General features: G+C 45.0%; 1 protein-coding gene across 1 annotated transcript; it reads right to left on the minus strand.

Annotated features, from left to right (window-relative positions):
- Nucleotides 1–1,397: 1,397 nt before the first annotated feature.
- LOC144933730 (uncharacterized) lies at nucleotides 1,398–20,069 on the minus strand. Its single transcript, XM_078858799.1, has 28 exons — nucleotides 19,799–20,069; nucleotides 19,327–19,443; nucleotides 19,084–19,203; nucleotides 18,615–18,770; nucleotides 17,814–17,930; nucleotides 17,300–17,449; nucleotides 16,751–16,864; nucleotides 16,042–16,323; nucleotides 15,217–15,402; nucleotides 14,922–15,020; nucleotides 14,387–14,584; nucleotides 13,493–13,591; nucleotides 12,978–13,271; nucleotides 12,205–12,492; nucleotides 11,682–11,873; nucleotides 11,130–11,228; nucleotides 9,972–10,232; nucleotides 9,400–9,515; nucleotides 8,465–8,651; nucleotides 7,434–7,610; nucleotides 6,573–6,822; nucleotides 6,328–6,404; nucleotides 5,824–5,956; nucleotides 4,377–4,547; nucleotides 3,705–3,788; nucleotides 2,738–2,974; nucleotides 1,879–1,976; nucleotides 1,398–1,433 (listed from the first exon to the last, which is right to left on the minus strand). Exons 1-27 carry the CDS (start codon nucleotides 20,040–20,042, stop codon nucleotides 1,904–1,906), a joined length of 4,521 nt encoding a protein of 1,506 aa, XP_078714925.1. The 5' UTR covers nucleotides 20,043–20,069; the 3' UTR covers nucleotides 1,398–1,433; nucleotides 1,879–1,903.
- Nucleotides 20,070–20,160: the final 91 nt, after the last annotated feature.

Consider the following 20,160-nt stretch of genomic DNA (forward strand, 5'->3'; position numbering starts at 1 on the left):
CTAGTTGAGTATATACATTAGCTGGAAAAGTTGGGGGGAGCACAGTGGGAGACCTGGTGACTTGAGTGTGAATCCCAACCGCAACTAACATCAGCAAGTGATATTTGAACCGTCCTTGGTTTCCCTTCACCATGCTGTACTGACCAGTGTGGTGAAGTATGGTCAAACAACCCCCATGACTGACAGCATGGGAAAGCCTTGTTTATCCAGCAGTGGATTAGGAAATCGCTGCAAATTATGTTTTGACTGGAAAAGTTCCTTTTGTTCACAAATATTTGTTTTAAACCATATTTACATATTTCCAGAGGTTGTCCAAGAGGTATAATTAATAGAAAAAGGCTTGTTTCGTAATTGTAAAAAAAAAACAGCTGAATGGTATGAGACGTGAACGCCAATTTCAAATGTTGGATATGTGTTTCATTTTCAGCATGTGATTTTGTGCAACATGCGACAATAACGTAAATGGATTAGGTAAACACGAATTCTGGTAAAATGCTTACATAATGCTGTTACGTGCTTGTGTAGGTGTAAAATAATTGGACAATGGCAATCGAAATAACTGTGAAGTTAAGGAGCCACGTTAGAGACACGCCATTCCACATTTGAGTGATTCGGAGTTTCCAGAAGCAGCCACCAGGTAGCACTGCACGTCCGAATGGTACTCAAAGTTGCTTTCCATCCGTAATGACGCCAGTTATTTTTCAACGACAAATGTGCATGGGAACCCATGTAGGAAGAGCGATAGATGGGGTATATGAAAAAGACGAATTCCGACCACAAAGTAAATATTTGTTGCATTTATAACATTACCCATGCAAAATGAGGGCAAGTACATGCTGCTTGCCCTTGAAATTTGGTTGATTAAACCAATAATTTACTCTATATAAATTCTAATTAATTGATTTCTAGGAATCTGTATGGGAGTTTATTCAATGAAGATTTGACATTTTATAATAAAACTATATATATTTGACTATTATGTTTTGCATCTTGGTGGATTATAATAATTGAGATCCTGACAATACCATCATCTTTCCTTTTTTTGTATAACATCATATCAAAAGTATCACTATAATCAGTGCCAGGACTAATGCCAATGTTATAATTAATAAAACATAACTGCACTTGATATTGTTAGTTTCCATCAAAAGATGATTTAGTGCACACCCAAATAAGCAGTACATTTTGATAACTATGGTTTGTGTAAAAAGTATTCAACCAACCAGCGTGGTGAGGTATGTGAAACACCGCCATGATCAACACAACATGTTGAGGTCTTCATCCAGGAGTGGATTGACAAAGGCATGTAACCTACTATTAATATTATTTATTATGAAGATAAGTGTATGCTGTGAACCACGTGCTGAAGGCTATAGAATGATCAGTGTTGTGAAGGTGGGTGATTTCTTCCAGCGCCACAATGTTCAGGTTTTCTAAAAAAAAACATGAAAAAGATTAATTAAAATACGATTTTTTTCGTGTAAAAATTCCACAAGTAGGATTCACACGTGCATCACAATTTTTAGTGATAAGCGTGCACCATTATTATTTCTTAAGTTATATCATGATTTATTACACTGTTTATGTCCTTTATTAAAATAATATATTCTGATGCAAAGCCCTCCTTTGTCTTTCTGGTTGTACCGCACATTGTCCAACGTTTCTGAAGCTCCCACCACATGGAGCGAAACGTCGGGCGTCATGCCGAACAAACGCACGAGACAACCAGGAAATACATCGGATAGCCCATACAGCCTCTCCTTCGAAAACCTAAGCAAATATCACTCTGATGCAAATTGAAGTTAATTTGAATATTTAAAAAATGTGCACGTGCAGTTTTAAATGAATGCATCAAAACATAGCGTGAATGAGACTCACTCTGTCGCTGTAGCAGGTCCAGGGCTTATTTGGTTGGGTAGTCTGGTGAGATGTATGGAGGGAGATCGCCTTCAGAAGACTGCTGATTTTGCAGAGTCCTGCATATGGCACAGAGAGGAGTTCATGCCATGAAGGACACGATAAAAAAATGGGTTCACCACTGGGAGAGGTCAAGCAAGTCCAGTGGCATCCATAAGATTCCCCGCTTCAAGAAATGATGGATTTTGTACATGTTTGTCTGCTAGGACTACACACAGAACCACTCATTATAATTGGGATCTGTGACGTTTTATAATAGCTGTAAAGGATTCCTCTGTTTAAAATGGGCTGAGAAGCCACCTGGCATGGCATTTTGACATTCACATCAAATATACAAGATTCCTTTACATTATATGTTTAAGCGTATAGCGACATATGTGTCTGTAAGTTTACAGTTTAATAAATAGGTTACAATTCTAAAGCTTATAACACCATATGAATCACTTAAACGTCATTCAAAAGTCAAACATTTTCAAAGGAATATTATATTCAAGACCACAGCCTCGAATGTAAAATGACAAAACAATACAGGATGATATTCATAGGTTTTTTTCGGTAAAGTCACGTAGGTAAAAAATTAAAATTAATAAAATAAAAATAATAATAATTTTATATTTATTTTATTTTTATTAATTTTAATTTTTTACCTACGTGACTTTACCGAAAAAAACCTATGAATATGAATCCTTGCAGTCACGAAAGCTTCAAATCTAGAATAAATACAGGATGACTGAACACTGAGTAATAAAGATGGGTTCTCTGTGTATTGTACGGAAGATATGGAGATGCAGAGTTTGTCCTGGGTGCTCTGTGAACTCACGGCTCAGCGGTCCTGGTGGGGCGCTGCTGCACGATGGAGTAGAGGGATTCCTCTTGAGGCTGGCCGAGTACGTAGGTGACGCCAACAGGTCCCTGCTGGACGTCTTTGGGCTGCTGGTTCACCACGTTCGATTTCATGCTGGTGACGTTGGGGGCTGACGGAAGCACTTCGTGGGGCTGCTGGACCACGTAGGTTTGGGGCCTCATGGTGTTGGGCGGCGTATGTGCGCCCGGCAAGCTGCCCATGAGAAACGGACGCAGAGAAAACCTCACAATTAGGCACGCATTGATTTTGTAAATGTTGTAGTTGTAATACGATATGTCTGGCTTGTATTGTTTTTTGTTTGGTGTCTCGCTTGTGCAGGCATGTTCACACCATTGGCATGAATATAAAAAGATGTATATATAATTAGCATTTTGTATGCATACATCGCATTACCTATTCCCACATGCACAATTTTAATGCACGTATCATGAGTGCAAGAATCGGTTTGAATCGATGAATCAATGCGTCATTACATGCCTACTCACAATAAACAAAACAAAATTACAAAAATAATTATTTGTGACTATACTAATGCTCAATCTACCAAATATATATATTTTTCAAAAATGAAAATAGATGTTTAATATAATCTAATAGCTATTCAGACTGCAACAATTTAAGAAAAATGTGCAATAATAATTTGTAAACATTGCGAGTGCAGCTGTAAATAAAATTATCTAATGCACACGATAGTTAACTTGGAAGTATGACGAGTGGGATGCATATTCTTAGGTTTTTTCGGTAAAGTCACGTAGGTAAAAAACATTAAAAAGTAAAATAAAAAATGTTTTTTACCTACGTGACTTTACCGAAAAAACCTAAGAATATGAATCCTTGCAGTCACGAAAGCTTCAAATCTAGAGTGGGATGCAGTGTCCGAGGGGTACACGTGGCTTTCATTGCTGCCTGGTGCTGTACTCACAACTCTCCCCCCATTAGGGCCGACTTGTCTCCTCCGTACGCCCCCTCCAGACGGTTGGTGCCATCAGTGATGATACGGTTAAACCTGCCGAGCAAAAGTGTCGTGAAGAATATTAAACAAAGCAGTGAGCAGCATTTGCCATTTACCAGTGTCACTCCGCAGACCATTGTTTGATGGTCTCGCATTGGCACGGGTCAAAATACACAACCACCCCCTGCCAACTGCCTTCACCATTGTCTCCAAGGACTGACCACTGTCTATTTGTACCCTCTCATCTCTACTCCCTTTCATATGTCCTCTGCTCCAACAGCAAGGGCCTTCATCAAACCCCTCAGGCTACCTTCAGTGAAGGGGAGGGTGGTGCTGCTCTTGTGCTCTCTCTCAGCCCTCTCCTCTTTGATAATAGGTATGGGAGAGGAATACGAGAAGGCAGCCGCACAAGGCATTGGCTTTACATAGTTGTTATCAGAGCATTTGAAAAAGAGCTTCATAGCTCATCGGATTCCTTATTCTGATTTACTCATCAGTAACTGACCCGAGCACTATCAAAGCCTACAGAAATCAACTTTATACTAAAACCTAATAGCTGTACAGCATCGTTAGATGTGGTCAGATTTACACACATGATGAAGCCACAACACAGTGTAGAGCGAAGCTTTGCATGGGACTCACATGAACGCCTTGTTGGGATCGCCGGCGACTGGTTTGCTCAGGTCCTGGGGGTGCAGCTCGTTGACTTGCGCTGGGACGGGCCCCTCGTGGTACAGGGTGCTCCCTTGGCTCACCTTGCTGCCGAAGTGCGGGTTGTAGGTCTTCAGAGAGGGCAGGGTCTTCTCCCGGCGCCTGCAGAGGTAACATAGGCTGGCTGCTCACGCACAATTCTGCACTCAACTCTGGAAAGACTCGCAGCTGCGGCTGGAGTGGTTTTCTTCTTCTATGAAATCTAAAGTAGCGAAGAGATTTAGCCTACGTAGGTTTTATTCTGCCACTCGTAACCATAGTGTGGACTCCTGGATTGGCTGCGCTTTGAGCTTTTCTTCTTTCATGCTTACTCGACGCACCACGTACGGGCATCTTCATCGACTGCGGCATCCTCACCTCAACACCTGAAAGATGCCCGCAAGTAGTGCGCGACAAGAGCTTCGGAGAAGATAAGTCCAGCACCGTGGCCAAACCCGTCAGGGCACACCATTGTCACAGAGATGTGTGGATGTGTGCGTTTGTGTGTGTTATGCTTTTAAGTGTGGTATGCGCTTAGTCTGCTGTGGATGTAGCGGCACATCAGGCACTTGCTGCTGTACAGGAGGGCCTTCCCTATGCTGGCGTTGCCTAAATTTAAGCACCTGGTGCGTTGTGCCAAAATCAGCGCTGAGAATGCAAAGGTCGCCATATGTGTATGATTTCCGGCTACCACCACCCATATGCATAGCAAAGTGGGCAATATAACCCTCTCATATATCATGTCCACGGCAGTGGACTGCTAGTATATATACAAAAAACTGCTGTGAAATAATCAAAAATGTTCACATTCTAGAGTTCGTTTGAGTCCAGTTATTTGCTTTAACTTTTAATAATTCATGCACGAAATGAAACAAAAAAACTAAACGATTTTATTTTAACAGGTAAAGCCAACGGAGCTATTTGCCACACATGATAGCTCATCGAAGTGGCTTATATTGTCATGTGGGATGTTCAAGTAGCAGCCAAATAATCACAACGCATGTTTCTAAATGTGGAGGGCATAACCAGAGGACCCGCACCTTGGATCAAACCCATGAACTCCTGCATACCAGGCGTGGGATCTAACATCTCGCCACCGCAACCTCTCCAGATGGTTACAAATAAGTAAATAAGTATTTCTAGATTTGAAGCTTTCGTGACTGCAATGATTCATATTCTTAGTTTTTTTCGGTAAAGTCACGTAGGTAAATAATAAAAATTAATAAAAGTAAAATAAAAATTAAATAAAAATCACGACGTTTCGGAGGCAACACAAGCTTCCGTCTTCAGGTGGAACCGTCACAGCACGATAGCTGTATCAAGTGACTTTACCGAAAAAACCTAAGAAATAGTAAATAAGTAGTCGTGTCGCGGTGTGAGATGGTGCATAGCTGCTCACCGATTGCAGAAGCAGCAGACCAGCAGCAAGGCGAGCAGCAGCAAGGCGAGGAGGATCGCGAGGATCGTGGTGAGGGCGATCATGCCGCCCGAGTGCGGCATGAAGTTCGTGTCGATGGCATCGTACGCGGACGCTTAACAACAAGTAGAAAATAACGTCAAAAGTTATTTCGTGCTGAAAACGAGCATTTAGGCAGTGCTCATTTACTCTTTACAGACCTGCACCAGTAGTGGAAATACCACATTTCTATGGCGGGGCCATTCTAGCCATAAGACAACCACTGTTGACTTCCTCAACAAAGGAGTAGTCATTAAAAACAAAGAAAAGAAAACCAAATGGCGTTAAACATTATAATAATTTATGGCACATTTTTTTTTTAAACAACTATTTTATTTGATACAATTTGAATGTTAACTGGCTATTTCTTCGTGTGTTTTATATATATGTGTAAAATTATATACGTCAAATATACTATAGAGGCCAGAATGTTCAAGGGGTTGTTACCTGCTCGGGTGTGTATGGGTGCAGACCAGTTGCTCTGGGATATCGGCTCATTTAGATTCATGAGGACATATTGGGTGCTGAAATCACAGAAAAAGGGAGAGGCATTTAAGATTACACACGGCAAACCTATCCAGAAACAATCTACCGCTTGATCACACGGTACAAGTGCGCTGCTGACATTGTAAACGGAAACCCATTTCATCACGCTGTTGACGGGCACAGCGACGGTTGACCCGGGCATGCACCTGTAGTTGATGTTGTCGCGCAGTTGCCCATTGCAGAAGGTGTTGGTTGGACACGCCTCTTCCGTTCCGACGCGGAAGGCGTCGATGCCGGCCATGTCCACGATGGCTTCCCGCTTTCGCCGGGCGTTGGTGCCACGGCAATCGTTCAGGGTCAGATTGGCGGCCACGTACGGACGCAAGCTGCCCTTGTCCGTTTCGAGGTACGTCTGGTTGATCCAGTCCGAAGGAGGCTTGTAACTCTCGCTAGCCTCTGTGTGGGACGAACAGGCGAAAAAATAAACGATCAGTTCATTTCTCACTGAATATTTTCCCAGTCACCGGTAGACTGGAGTAGATTTGAATAAGTGGTCAGAGTTCATAGCGAACGGTTCTAACTGCGGTTTGCCGAGTGTAGACACCTGGATGAAATTAAATCATGTATTCACTAACGCTGCGAACAATAATACTAACGTCATAGAAAATTAGTGCTGCTATCAGAAACAGGACTCTCCCGAAATATAATCTCGAGATTCAGATGAGGCATAGTTTATTTAACATAATTTTGAAAAAAATATTTATGGAAATTTCCCTTCGATAGAGTAAATGCTGTTTCAGTCCCTGAATTATTTGAAATTTGGTATTTCAAAGTCTCTTTTTTTTTATTATAAAGTGCAGTTTAGTGTTAAGTTGACAGTATCATTTATAATTTCCGAATGAATAACAATGTATCTTGATGTATAAGACCTTGTTTTAGCTGCATCCAGCCCAGCTGCTCGCAACAAATTCCCCAAACAGATTCGGCGACCACGGCACTGGGTCACGCATCAGCTTCAGGTGGCTGCGACCGTGAATTCTCCCCCACACCAGCGGACAAACACTCACTTGCGCTCTCGGCGATTATCACGACGATGAAGGCGTCCTCCAGCTTCTTTTTGGCCACCAGCGTAATGTTCTTGAAGTAATCACAGCGCGGCAGCTGCATGATGATGGAATGCTGACGCACGGCCGCCACCACGTTGCTGAGGATAACGGGCTCCAGCCGCAGCTCTGACCCCGAAGCTGTCGTCGACAAAGTCAATTTCTGTCATTTGTGGAGTTTATTTTTCTTGTGGACCAAATTTGTGACAATTGGGCAGCGTCAATCAAATTACAGCCCCTTGTCAATCCTGTTGCTGGAGGAAGGTCTGCCCATGCTGTGTGGGTCGTGGGGAGTTGTTTGATCATACTTCACCATGCTGGTCAGTTCAGGTTGGTGAATGAGGTGGGTGGTGGGGAGTGAGGCCAGGACCGGTGTAGAGGATAGCGGTCGCCACACATATTAGCTGTGTTTAGGATTTAATTCAGGTAATGGTCTTTATAGCAGTGGACTATTTACTGCACCAATAATCTACCCTCTTGGGTTATGTTATGGAAACATAATGGTATATTCTTGTAAAATAGTAAACTGGGGTTTTTGATATCCACATCACAACTGACAACACCACATAATCATTAGGCATGTGTTTAAATGCAAGATGTGAGACTCTTATGATAAGTACCCTTGGTCGTAAATGTATTAGCTACTGCACCCACTCAATGGTACAGTTGTTTCCCATTGTATTATACAGGAAGGAGTTAAGAGTTTTCGAGTGGAGAGTGGCTCTCCGTTGCTCCCTCTAGTGGAGGCCATTCCACCGGCAGTCGGATGAGCACCCAAAAGCTTCGCTGTACCTTTTAATTTTACCACACACATATCGAGTCCACGTATGTATCGTGAGAGTAAAAACCCATTTTAGGCACCGAATCGATCAGTGCATCTTTGCACGTCCATCATAGAGAACCGCCAATTAAACTCTGCCAATTTTAATATTCGGGCTCGAATGAGCCGTGGAGTGTGCAGGGGGGGGGGGTGCTCCGTCCGTTTGAGCACTGACCGTCCAGGACGTCACTCTTGTTCTTCGCGGGTTTGCTGTAGGAGAATGTATTCGGGAATCCTGTCCCATTGTCGTCCACTGGAACTACGCTGATGTTGTAAGCCACGCCGTCGAGCAGGCCCGAGAGCGTGATGAAGTTGCTCGCGGTCACGCTCTCCCGAACGTCACTGAACGATTCCACTCGGACCTTGAGGAAAGAAACGCAACACATGTGGCATTATAATTTTGCTTCTCAACCTTCCAGGTTGCTTGGAGGACCAGAGGTTGTAGCAGGAGCAGCTCTGTCCCTCCAGAATCTTGACCGACAAGTAGCAGCTAAATGATAATTTGGCCCTTGAACATCGTTGTGACATTCGAGGAGCGCAATTTAAACCTAATGGCCTTCTCTTAAAAATGATTTCAACTTACCAGGAGTATGTACAATTTGTAAAATTAAGACAAAAGCTCACAGTAATTACACATTACTCGATTAAGCGAGTAGATTTGGTTCATTATATATAAAAAAAAAATATTCCTGTCACGTTTGTAAAATAACAGACTAATCATGTCAGAGAAAACAACAAAACATCAATGTCATCAAGCGAACACAGGACTTCATGAGGGGAAAAAAACTTTACTAATCTCTCAATGATATTGATAAAAAAAAATTACTTTCTCTACAAGGGGGTGCAATTGTTTTATACGGAGGCACTGGTATAACAAGTGCAGGGGCAGGACATATTTATGGAGTCCCTAGCTGCTCATAATGTTTTCCCGATTTTTATGACCAAGCACGAACATAAAAAGAAACGGTGATAGATTTGCCTTATACAATTAACCGAGTTTCGCGCATTACTCATGGAATCCTAGTGCCGTCAGAAAACCCAAGTGGTGACCACTTCAGCTGAAGGTAAGGAGTCAGCCCTGGCAGATTTGGCGGGTGCAGGAGGATCTACCTTGTAAGTCAAGTTATTTCCACTCCTTTCAGGCTTGTCCCAAGCAAGGAAGATTGCATCAATTTCACTCTCAATTTTATTCAAGTTCCTTATTCTGGATGGCAGATTCAGAGGATCTGCAATGAAATACATACGTACACAACAATGTAACACCAGCAACAACATTTTTAAATCAAGTATACATTTATATTCTTTGGGTCTTTCGGTAAGGTCACGTAAATAGAGCAATAAAATAATACAAATGAAATTAAGTGAATAAAAAATATAACAAATATAAAAAAAATATCACGACGTTTCGATCGCAACACAAGCAATCGTCATCAAAGGGGGGAAGATTGCATCTCCTGATGACGATTGCTTGTGTTGCGATCGAAACGTCATAATATTTTTATTATTTTTTATTCACATTATTTTAATTTCAATTATTTTATTGTTCTATCTACGTGACTTTACCGAAAGACATAAAGAATATGAATTCCTGCAGTCACGAAAGCTTTAAGTCAAGTATACATTTCTCATGGCCGCCAAGGTTTGACGTGCGCTTTTATGTGAGCAACAGGAGCGGAACTGACCGGGCTGGGTTGTCAAATGCAGCGTGCGCGAGGGTTTCGGGCCCGCGGCGGTGATGGGGGTGACGATAATTGTGTAGTTGGTGCCGGGCAGCAGGTCCTGAAGGTTGAGATCGGAGGATGACCGTGTGAAATTAGTCGTCTGCTTGGTGAGGTCATCGATAACCTGCACCTGCCAGGACGTGATGTTATCGGCCTGGTTCTTGTAGTCCCAGTCGATGAACGCATTCGTCGGTGAGCTTGTCTCTTGCACCAGTTGAATTTCTGCAAAAAAAACAAAGTGGAGCAGAAACAATGATTAATTTGGAGCCATTGCAGCGCTGAATGAATAACCTTTACATGTAGGAGACAATCTTGTTCATTCAGAAACTCGTAGGTTTTATTAGACATGTGACAATGCATCACTAAATCAATTCAATATAAAATCTTTCACTCTTGACACGTAAATAAAATCGTGCGCGTGAGAATTGATTTTTCACGATGTATGCATATTGTGCAAATTATGCGCTGTTGCATTTAGGATTGTGAATCAAAGCATGATCCCGAATGATGGAATTTAACCGGATTTCTAAGAGGTGGATTGTTACATGCACGCATGCTCTGAATGGACAAGCGGCTACATCTTCTTGGTTCTTTCGGTAAAGTCACGTAGAAGGGAAAATAAAACACAATTATTTTATTGTGTTTTATTTTTTATTATTTTATTACTTCCCTTCTACGTGACTTTACCGAAAGAACCAAGAAAATGAATCCCTGCAGTCACGAAAGCTTTAAATCGAAGTGGCTACATATCAATGCTTTTGACACACTGGTTTATCCATTGTTGTACGCCGCTTGACACTGCGATATTAAAATTATTCATTGCTTAATTTGATAATTTTGTATTCTTCGTCGCGCATTTTGCTCATGATCCTCAACACCTATTGCACCGTATGCTGTTCATCTTCATTGCCCACCCTAATAGAAACTCCTTCGTGGGACGTTAAATCGCAAGCATTGTCAAAGCCAATGATATTTGATGCGTACATTTTATATATACGAGTTAATACAGCTCCTGTGTTGTCCATCCACTGCTGTACGAGGACCTCATCATAGATAGTACAGCACAACGATGGATAATGCAGCACTGCCCTCATGGCATGGCCACGTAGCATGACTCACCGCTGTCTGTTGTAAAAGGCATTGGGTCGCTTGAATACACGTAGCCGCCTTTTGTCACTGCTGTGACGTACGCAATGTAATTGGTGGATGGCACGAGACCTGTTTAAAAAAAAAATTAGTAGTGTTATATCCTGCACGCACCGTTGTACATCCATGCTCTAACGAGCAACCGACTCTGTGTTCAAGAGACAAGCTCGAATACATACACACACAGCCGTTTATCGACTGGGTCTACCTGAACAATCTGCATTGGTAAATCATAAAAACAATCCGTAAAACATGAATGGCCACCATCGTCGTTTGCTATTTATACCGCTCCTCCCAAGCAGTACATCTCGAGGAGCCAAGACGTAACATGAAAGTCAAATACAACACACTGCTCGTGAAACACAATTTTCCATGCCAGAATTAAGCCGTCACTTCCTAGGCACTGAAGACAGCCCCTGTTCTACCGCCCACGTTACAACTTCGTTACACTACTTTATTTTTATTTTAGTGGCTCTTGCTAGCGGAGTGCCCTCGCCCATTTGCGTTCATTTGCGTCCACCTCACCGACGAGAGGCAGGGAGGTGCTGTTGTCGGGGAGGATGACGGCCGCGATGGGGGTGCTGGAACCCGCGGGAAACACGCTCACGTTGTAGAACACCACGGGGTCCAAGCTGTTGTTCGCCGGTGCCGCCCACAGAAGGATCGCCGCGTACATCGTCACGTTCGACACCTGCACGTCGGACACCTTCTGTGCGGCTGCACGAAGGACATGCGTGCGCACACACACACACTTTTGCAACCCGCGCGGCTTCAATCTGTATAAATGCTGGTAAAGGTGCGGTCGTGCAATTGCTTTCTCATGCCATTACTGGCGGAAGAGAAAACACAAATATTAGCTGGAGCGAGCCCCTCAACAAAATGTGTCGGCCTACTTTTCCAACACTGTGCCAGACGAGACGCGATATTGTTTAAACCCAGTATAATCCCAGAGTATAACTTTATTTGTAACATTCCATCATGAAATGAATACATTTGCACAAATCGTGGCCATACAAATTGTTATGTAGATGACAAAAAAAAAACCTACGTTGAGTGGTAAAGTACATGGGGCCGGTGTTCTTCTGTGGGCCCAGTGCCTTCTGGCACTGCAGATAAGCCGAGTAGGTGTTTCCGGGCGTGAGACCACTGAGCAGGATCTCGCCGACCGTCCCGTTGAGGGGCACCACCGTCTCGGGCAGGTTGCTCGAGTTGAGGTTGGTGTAGTGAAGCGAGTAGACGGGGTCGACGCCATCCGTCACGATGGGCGGAGACCACGCGATGAGCGCCGTCGTGGGGCTCTGGCGGCTCACGGCGACAACGCTGGGCAGCGGCAGCACTGGGCCGGGCGGGAGAGAGAGGGAGGGACGCAATTTAGCATGTGACGGAGGGAACTATCTCATTACCTATCTTGACACTGTTTCTGCACCGAAGATGATGTCATACATCGAAGGTCGCGTCATTAACCGAAGACCCATCTTGTTGCCTAAAACGCAACACATTCTTCAACAATGCTGCTCAAAAGAGGAACAAAAATACATCTATTTAGGCAATGTTTCAGGGCAATGGACCTTCATAGTAAGAGCTTGAGTGAATATTATTTAGAGACTGCACTATACAACTATGGGCACTGATAGAAATGTAATTTGTAAGAAAGTTCCAAGACGAGCGGTGTTGACTTATGAACAATTACTCATTCGTTGATACTTTAGCAACAAACCCTTAGAAAGTCACACAAACGTGCGCACAAATTGCATTATTTTCATTCGGAGTAAAACGGCCGAGCGTTTCTGACACCACGCGAGTAGGGAGCGGTTGTTGTACCGGGCTCGGGCACGGTGCGGAAGGAGTAGGGCGTGGAGTTGCTGCTGCGCGTCTCATAGATGAACTCGACGATGCTGACGTTGTACACCACCCCGGGTTTCAGGCCCAAGAGGTCGACTGTCGTCCCGTTGGTGTGCGCGCTCATCAGCATCCCGACCGACGTGTTGTCGGCGATCTGCGTGTAGTACACCGTGGAGAACTTTCCCGGAACGTTGGGAGTCAAGGACTGCCAGGACACGATGGCCGAGGTCTCGGTGATGTTGCTCACCGACACTGCGCGCACGTTCGCCGCCCCTGCAGAGAGAAAGACACGGGCCATAGAGCGTGGCTCGATACAACAAATTCGTTCACGCTGTTTCGCCAAACTGAACGTTTACAAAAAAAAAGGTGTCAGTTTTGTTGCCAGATAGAAGGGTAAAAAAACCAATGATCAACTTTTACACAATCCACACTTGCTTTCCGTTGTACTCTTCCGGTTGCACGAGACCGCACCGCTCGCCAACGTGGTTGCTTACCGATGCTGGTGGTGAAATCAATGGCTGGGCTTGAGGCCAACCCATCTTTACTTGTGTTCACGATGAGCACAGCCTTGCAGTTGGACAACGAAGGGAAGTCTGCAGACAACAAATTGACGGGATTAACAGATGGGTGTGAACAGGGTTATCGCATGCACTTTGCCCTGTTATGTGCAACAGTTTGCTTGAATGTGAAAGATTTTTACAACATTCGGTGTGAGTGCACACATCTGGAACAATGAACTCCCATCGGGGGTTACCACATTCAACACATGTTGAAGATATTTTAATCCATCAGCAAGCTTCAGCAAGCTGTCTCCATCTACTGCTGTCGCTGGCAGGTTTGTAAGATGGCCACATTGTGTAACATAATTTCTCACTCATCACGGGGAAAAGCGGCCTCAATTACTTGAGGATATCAACCTGTTGTGGTATGTAGGCACATCTCAGTTCACCCCCTGGGCAATTTTATGAATTATGAAAATACAGGGTCACAATTCGATAAAAAAAGATAGATTATTTTACATCTCATTTTTACCATCCCGTTTGTATTGTTTCTTGTCTTCGTTTGTTTCGTTCGCACAATATAGCTCACTCCATTAGCTTAAATGTAAGATTAGCAAATAACAGGAATATATCTTCAATTAATGAATTTCACACAAACAATCGATGAACTGATACACCATTGCATGCCGAGCAATGAGCATTGTGTGCAGCTGTGAGCTAACAGCAACTCGCTGCTGTGTTCAGAATCAGAATCCGAATATGTATTTATACTGGAGGAATCCGATCTGCTCCAAAGCTCTTTTTCACAGATGTTCCCGAACTATCAAAGCAACCGCTGCGACCGATGCGCTCGCGGAGCCCTCGTTGGGGGTGAGCGGGGTGACTTACTTGTCAGCGTGCCGTTGCGATCGCTGGCCGACAGATGCACCGTGCGGATGACCTGGTCGCCAGTGGCTGTGCTGCAGTTCCCGACGAGGTCGAATCCGGTGACTTTGAGAGGAGCCGGGGCGTTGGAGTCCCACGAGAAGGTCCCCCCATTCGGGTTGATGCTCACCGCGGAGAAGTTGCCGATGGCAGATGCCGGGTCTGTGAGGATTGGTGGTGGGGATGGGGGAAATAAACCAACGAAACATCATGAGTTCCGATGAGTGAGGTGGATTTCAGTTTTCTGACGATGTTTTCTCTCTCTGTGTGTTGTTGAAACTTGTCGTTTTGCAGCTGAGCACTCATTGTTCCGTTGGATTTTCTCGTTATTTACAGATTTTATTTCGTGTTGGTGGATTTGAAAAAAAACATAACATTTCGTTGAAGGTTACCATGTGTGTTTTCCAAGTTCTGTTGTATATCTCCCTGATGTGTTTTCACTGTGTACCAAAACACTGAAAGTCAGAATGAAGTTGAACATGACCTAAGGATGTTGTACCTGGCCGTGTCATGAACGAGATTCCGTCGTTTATCGTGCAACTATTGTCGGAAGTCACCAGCCTGAAGCAGACGCGGTAACTTGAACCCGGTTTCAAATCTGCAAAACGGAAAACAGGTCAGAATTTACAAAACATTGTATGCACAAAAACATTCACTTCGGCATTTTCTTTCCAGTACTTGGAAACACGACACCTCGGTGTGAATCACAACCCCCAGAAAAGCATCGGACGAAGAATCCAAGGACGGCCGATAAGTGGCAGGATAAGGCACAAAGCGAAGGCGAGCATGCTTACTGGTGAGCGGGAGTTTGGTGGATGTTCGCTGGACGGGCATGCTGTTCACTTCGAGCGAGTTGTAGGGCTCCGTGTAGTAGACGGCCTTGAATTCAGCTGGTGTCTCCTGAGTGGGGCTCCACTGCAGCTCCACGGAGGAGGCGGTGAGCGCCACCGCCTGCAGCCCCGTCTGAAACTTGAGGCAGTCTGGAGACGCAGAGAGCACACGGAAGGGAAACAGAGGCACGAACTTTACATTGTCCCCGCAAGGGCTGTGCCAGTCGACCCTTTTCACCTCTCTGTCAACCCACTGATGGATGAAAGCCTTCTCGTGCAGTCCCGTCACGGTTGGGGGGAGTGGGGGGAGTGTTTAAGCATGCGCTTGGCCATGCTGGTCAGTGCAGGTGGGTGAAGGGGTGCCCCAGGACCGGTCCTTATATCACTCACTACTGATGATAGCCGTGGTCCGGAAATCCAACTCAGGTCACCGGGTTCACAGTGCAATGCGTGAACAAGCGTGGCCAAACAAACCCTACATGACCGACGCGGCATGGGGAGGCCTTCATCCAGCAGTGGATTGACAAAGGCCAGGAAATTGCTCTTATTATACTACGTGGAGCACGGGTCCTAGGTTGACTCAAGCGAGTACCTGGTGTGAAGTGTAAACATCGCCACTGGGAAGACAAAGGTGACTGAGAGTGGTGCTGGCCACCCACCCCCTTCGTGTGCCGTTCCGGCCTTCATTAGGTGCTCGCAAACAGCACTTGCCCCAAAAGTCCGTCAAGGCAAAACAGGGAATCTTTGCCTTTGTTACATGGAGCCCTTTCGAGTGGTCATGCCCCTTACCGGAGTAGCAGAGGGTGGTCACGAAGCAGCTGCTGCCTTTGCTCTGGCCCGTGTAGACAACGGGCAGAATGTCGATGACGTACTCCGTGAAGGGCTCCAGGTTGTCCACCACGCGGCTCGTCAGCTGGTAGGGCACGTAGCTGGTTACCACGGTCTGGCCGCTCGTGAGCCCCTGGCGGAAGAGGAGCCCCTTAACAGGCGCCCCGCGCGAGTTGAGGGCCCACGTGACGGTCACCGAGCGGCAGTTGACGGTGCACTCCAACCTCAACACCTGGGTCACCTCTGCGAACACAGCAGGAGCGGCAGTGGCGAGGCAAAACAAGTTAATGAATGAATGGCTCGATGGAGATCGATGTCCTTGCAGTTTGGAGGTTGTGCGATGTTATTGAGGTTCAAACAATGCTGCAGGTAAGGTTTTTGGGTCTTTGAGTAATATATATATTCTCCAATGTTGACACAATAGGATTGTTAATACAACAAGAAACTAAAAACCTTACTTAAATGTATTGGTCATTAATCTGTAATTAAGTTTATGAAGATGGTGGACTATTGTTGTTGCTGTGAATATGGAATTTCGAGCTTCACAGAGTTGTATTTCGTAAAAAAAAAAATATCGTACGTAATAAAACATTTTTAATGCATAAATCTCCTGGTTACATGGCACGTCTAGAGCGCTGGGTTCAAGTGAGCGTGCGGTGAGATGCGTCACCTTCTTCACAGTAGGTGCCCGTGTAGCCGGTCACACAGGAGCAGCTGAAGCCATTGTCGTTCTCTGTGCACTTCGCGTTGTGCTGGCAGGGGTTGCTTGCACAGTTGTTCCCGACTGGAGAGATGGAAACAATGCAGATGAATTGCCCAGTCATGTCGTAAGCATGCGTCGACCAATGTTAATGTATGTACGAATGTAGAACTTATTTTGCACCGTACGTAGCCAGCCGCGATAATCGAAGGTGTAGGGAAAGGGCAACAAACTAAACACAAAGAACAGTTCTAAAGAAATTAGTTTTCAATCTATATTTAAACGTGCATAGCTCCAGTGGCTTCTTAACATCGGAAGGAAGAGCGTTCTAGACGGTCGCAGAAGTGGATCTGAAGTGCACGATGGCTAGCCAAAAGCCGCTGTGATGGTTTATGATCTCCTTGGCGAGATCAGCAAAGTAGTTTGACAAAGTTGTGAGCAGGTTTTACATTTATTTATGATGATGATGATGATGAATGCATTCATAGCTTATGATGTAGGTGAGCCACCCTTCTCTACCTTTCATGAACTGAACCTTGACGTATCCATTGTTCTGACGGTCGGATATGAATCTGTTGCAAATGAAGTCGCTGACGTTGGCTTTAGTGAGAGTGAAGTTGTCCGGAATGTTGTCTGAGACGGTTTGCTTGTACGTTTCTTGCAGGGATCCTGCGAGGCAGTGAAACGACCATGAATACACACAGCTGCGACAGACGCGGCTCGGTAGCACAAGGCTGATACATAGTGCTTCATTAGTAACGATGATGATCTGATCACATCTGAAACAACTTCATGTGTTCTCCAGAGTACAACATTCTATGATCTCACCCTGACTAAATGCACAAAAATTACAATGGAGATATCATCGCTTGTGGCCCTGTTGGTTGTTACATTTTACACCGCAGTTACAGATGTAATTCATGTGGTCGGTCATGTTGTGGATAAGCAGAATAATTACACTTTTAGGCGATGATTATATTTGGTTTAGCACAGATTGTTAATCAAGACACGGCTACTGCTGTTGCAACCTTACCTGTCTTTCCAGAAATCTGCAGGACCTGGTCATTGAGGTTAATTTGTGTCGTCTTGAAAATGTCAAAGAAGTCTTCTTTAGTCTCAGTGCTGAAATTGACAAACTTGTAGGAGATGCCTGGGAGGAAAGAGACAAACATCTCAATTAAGGTCAAAAAAGCCCGATGCCGTTAATTGCCACCTCATTGTGTCTTTGTGTTTTTTGTAACCAAAGTTCCTGAGCACAGGCCCAAAGGCCTAACAAGCTAAGCGGCCAGCAAAAAGCATAAATTATGAAGGTGCAATCGATGCGAGTAAATTCGTTTCTTGAATGAAGCAAGGGTATAAAAACTTTATAGAACACAGGTAATGGGCAGGAATTATAAAGTGGAGCAGCATGAGAAAAGAATCAGAAATAGAATAAAAAAACTAAGGCACTGAGTTATATTGCCCTTTTTCAGAAGCGACCTGGCCACAAGTGATAGCTCAACGAAGTGGCTTATCACATGGACATTTATAGCAGCCAAACACTCTAAACACATGTTTCTAAATGTGCATGTAAAAATCCACGCAACCACGGGGAGAACATGCAAACTCCAAATATACAGACGTCAGGGTCAGGATCGAACCCACGACCTCCTGTATACCTGCCGAGGCTTTTAACACCTCGCCACCGTGGCACCCTGTTGTGACCTGCAGCGTGATGGTTGAACACAGAATGGAGAAGTTTAAACCGTCAGTGTGTTGGGCCGAGTCCTCAAATACGGATGGAGGAAACAACAACAATGGTCCAAGGGTCGCCGAAGACGTGATCTCATCGTACCCGAGTAGTTGGTGAGGTTGAAAAACCAGGCCACGTTCTCTTCAGGCCGGTATTCACCGGGCCATCGCGGCGACCGCAAGAAGCCCGACGATCGGTTACAGAACGTGACCGTGTAGTTCTTCTCGTTCAGGATCTCCGTGAAAGGGCAGGTGTCCTCTGTGGATAAACCCGTGAGAAAATGTTACTTAATGAGGACGCAGACAAATGCGGGGTCTCCTTGTTATGGATGTTGAACTTATTTTGCACCGTACGTAGTCAACATATATGGATGTATCTTGAACTTCTTTGGCACCATATGTAGCCTATGACCCATGCACTTTTGGTAGCTTGAAAAAAACCTACTATATCAGCTCTCCTCAGATTGACGAGAAAATTTGCTTCACAATGGACTGTTTCTATCCGCTTGAGCTATCTACTCTCAGAAAGCCACACTTTCTTGGAAAATATTTGATGTTTTGCATTCACTTACCCACACACACGTTGTTGGAGAAGACGTAACCGGGAGGGCAGATGCATTTGAATCCACCATCCAAATCCATGCAGGTTGTGGATGCGGGGCAGGTGCAAGGGTTTAGGCATTCGTTCACATCTGTCACGCGCACAACAAACACGGAGGCAATGTTCAGGCTTCAGAGCCCACTTCCTTTTACATGTACTGACTTGCTGACCACAGGTAAATGGAGGTTGTGAAAACAATCGTAGCAATACCCACCATAGCATTTTTTCCCAGTGCCCACCCATCCACTGGGGCAGACGCAGCGTGGGGACTGAGGGTTGCTGATGTCGCAGATGGCGTTGGGGTCGCAGCTGTTTTTGCAGGGGTTGATAACTGGAGAGGGAGAGAGAGAAAATAGCACAGACAGAGAGGCAGATTGAAATGTCAGTCTTCTTCTTTCGTATGGCTGATGTCGATGCAGAGCACCTCCAATTAGCAAGTTTGGCTTCGTACGGTGTGAAATAAGTTCCACATACATACAGAGCAACAACTACAATTTGCATAGTTGCATGTTGTACAGTCCGTTCTGGACAATCGCAGTCGCACATTGGAGAGTTTCTGATTTTTCCTTTTGTACATCAGGTATCCGCATCTGCCAATGTCACAGTGAGGCAAATCAACTTGTCCAACGGCACCGAGAGGAACCTACGGCCGTGAATGTGGCATGCTCGAGCGGGCAGCGACTCACTGTACTCAAACTCGATGTTGAAGCCGGTGCGGGGCTCATTGGCGTCTGAGTGGAACTGGACCCAGGTGCTGGTGCTGCTGCAGTTGAGGGAGTAGAAGACGAAGGAGCTGAGGTCAATCTTCTCCCCCGTGAGCCTGCCCTGGCGCAACTGCGGTGGATCCATGCCGCAGCCGTAGTCCACGTAGTCGTCCGTCTTCTCCAACGACATGTTCCAAATTTTGAAGCTCAATCCTGTGGTGGGCATATGCGAAAATAATTACAATCACCATGTACGGCCACATGTCAATTCCCTTCCAGGTAAAAAAACTTTCCACGCCAATGTAGTCGTGTTGGTCATTAGGGTTGTTTGACCGTGCTTTGTC

The sequence above is a fragment of the Lampetra fluviatilis genome, chromosome 8 (assembly GCF_964198595.1).
Source record: "Lampetra fluviatilis chromosome 8, kcLamFluv1.1, whole genome shotgun sequence".
NCBI classification, from domain to species: Eukaryota; Metazoa; Chordata; class Hyperoartia; order Petromyzontiformes; family Petromyzontidae; genus Lampetra; species Lampetra fluviatilis.

Excerpts from the sequence above, each read along its gene's own strand:
- LOC144933730 (XM_078858799.1), bottom strand. The coding sequence starts at position 20,042 with ATGCCCACCACAGGATTGAGCTTCAAAATTTGGAACATGTCGTTGGAG. Across the intron at positions 16,324-16,750 it reads GGGCACCTACTGTGAAGAAG|AGGTGACCCAGGTGTTGAGG; the intron begins GTGACGCATCTC and ends CTGTGTTCGCAG. Across the intron at positions 2,975-3,704 it reads GCCCTAATGGGGGGAGAGTT|CTTGCCGGGCGCACATACGC; the intron begins GTGAGTACAGCA and ends TCTCATGGGCAG.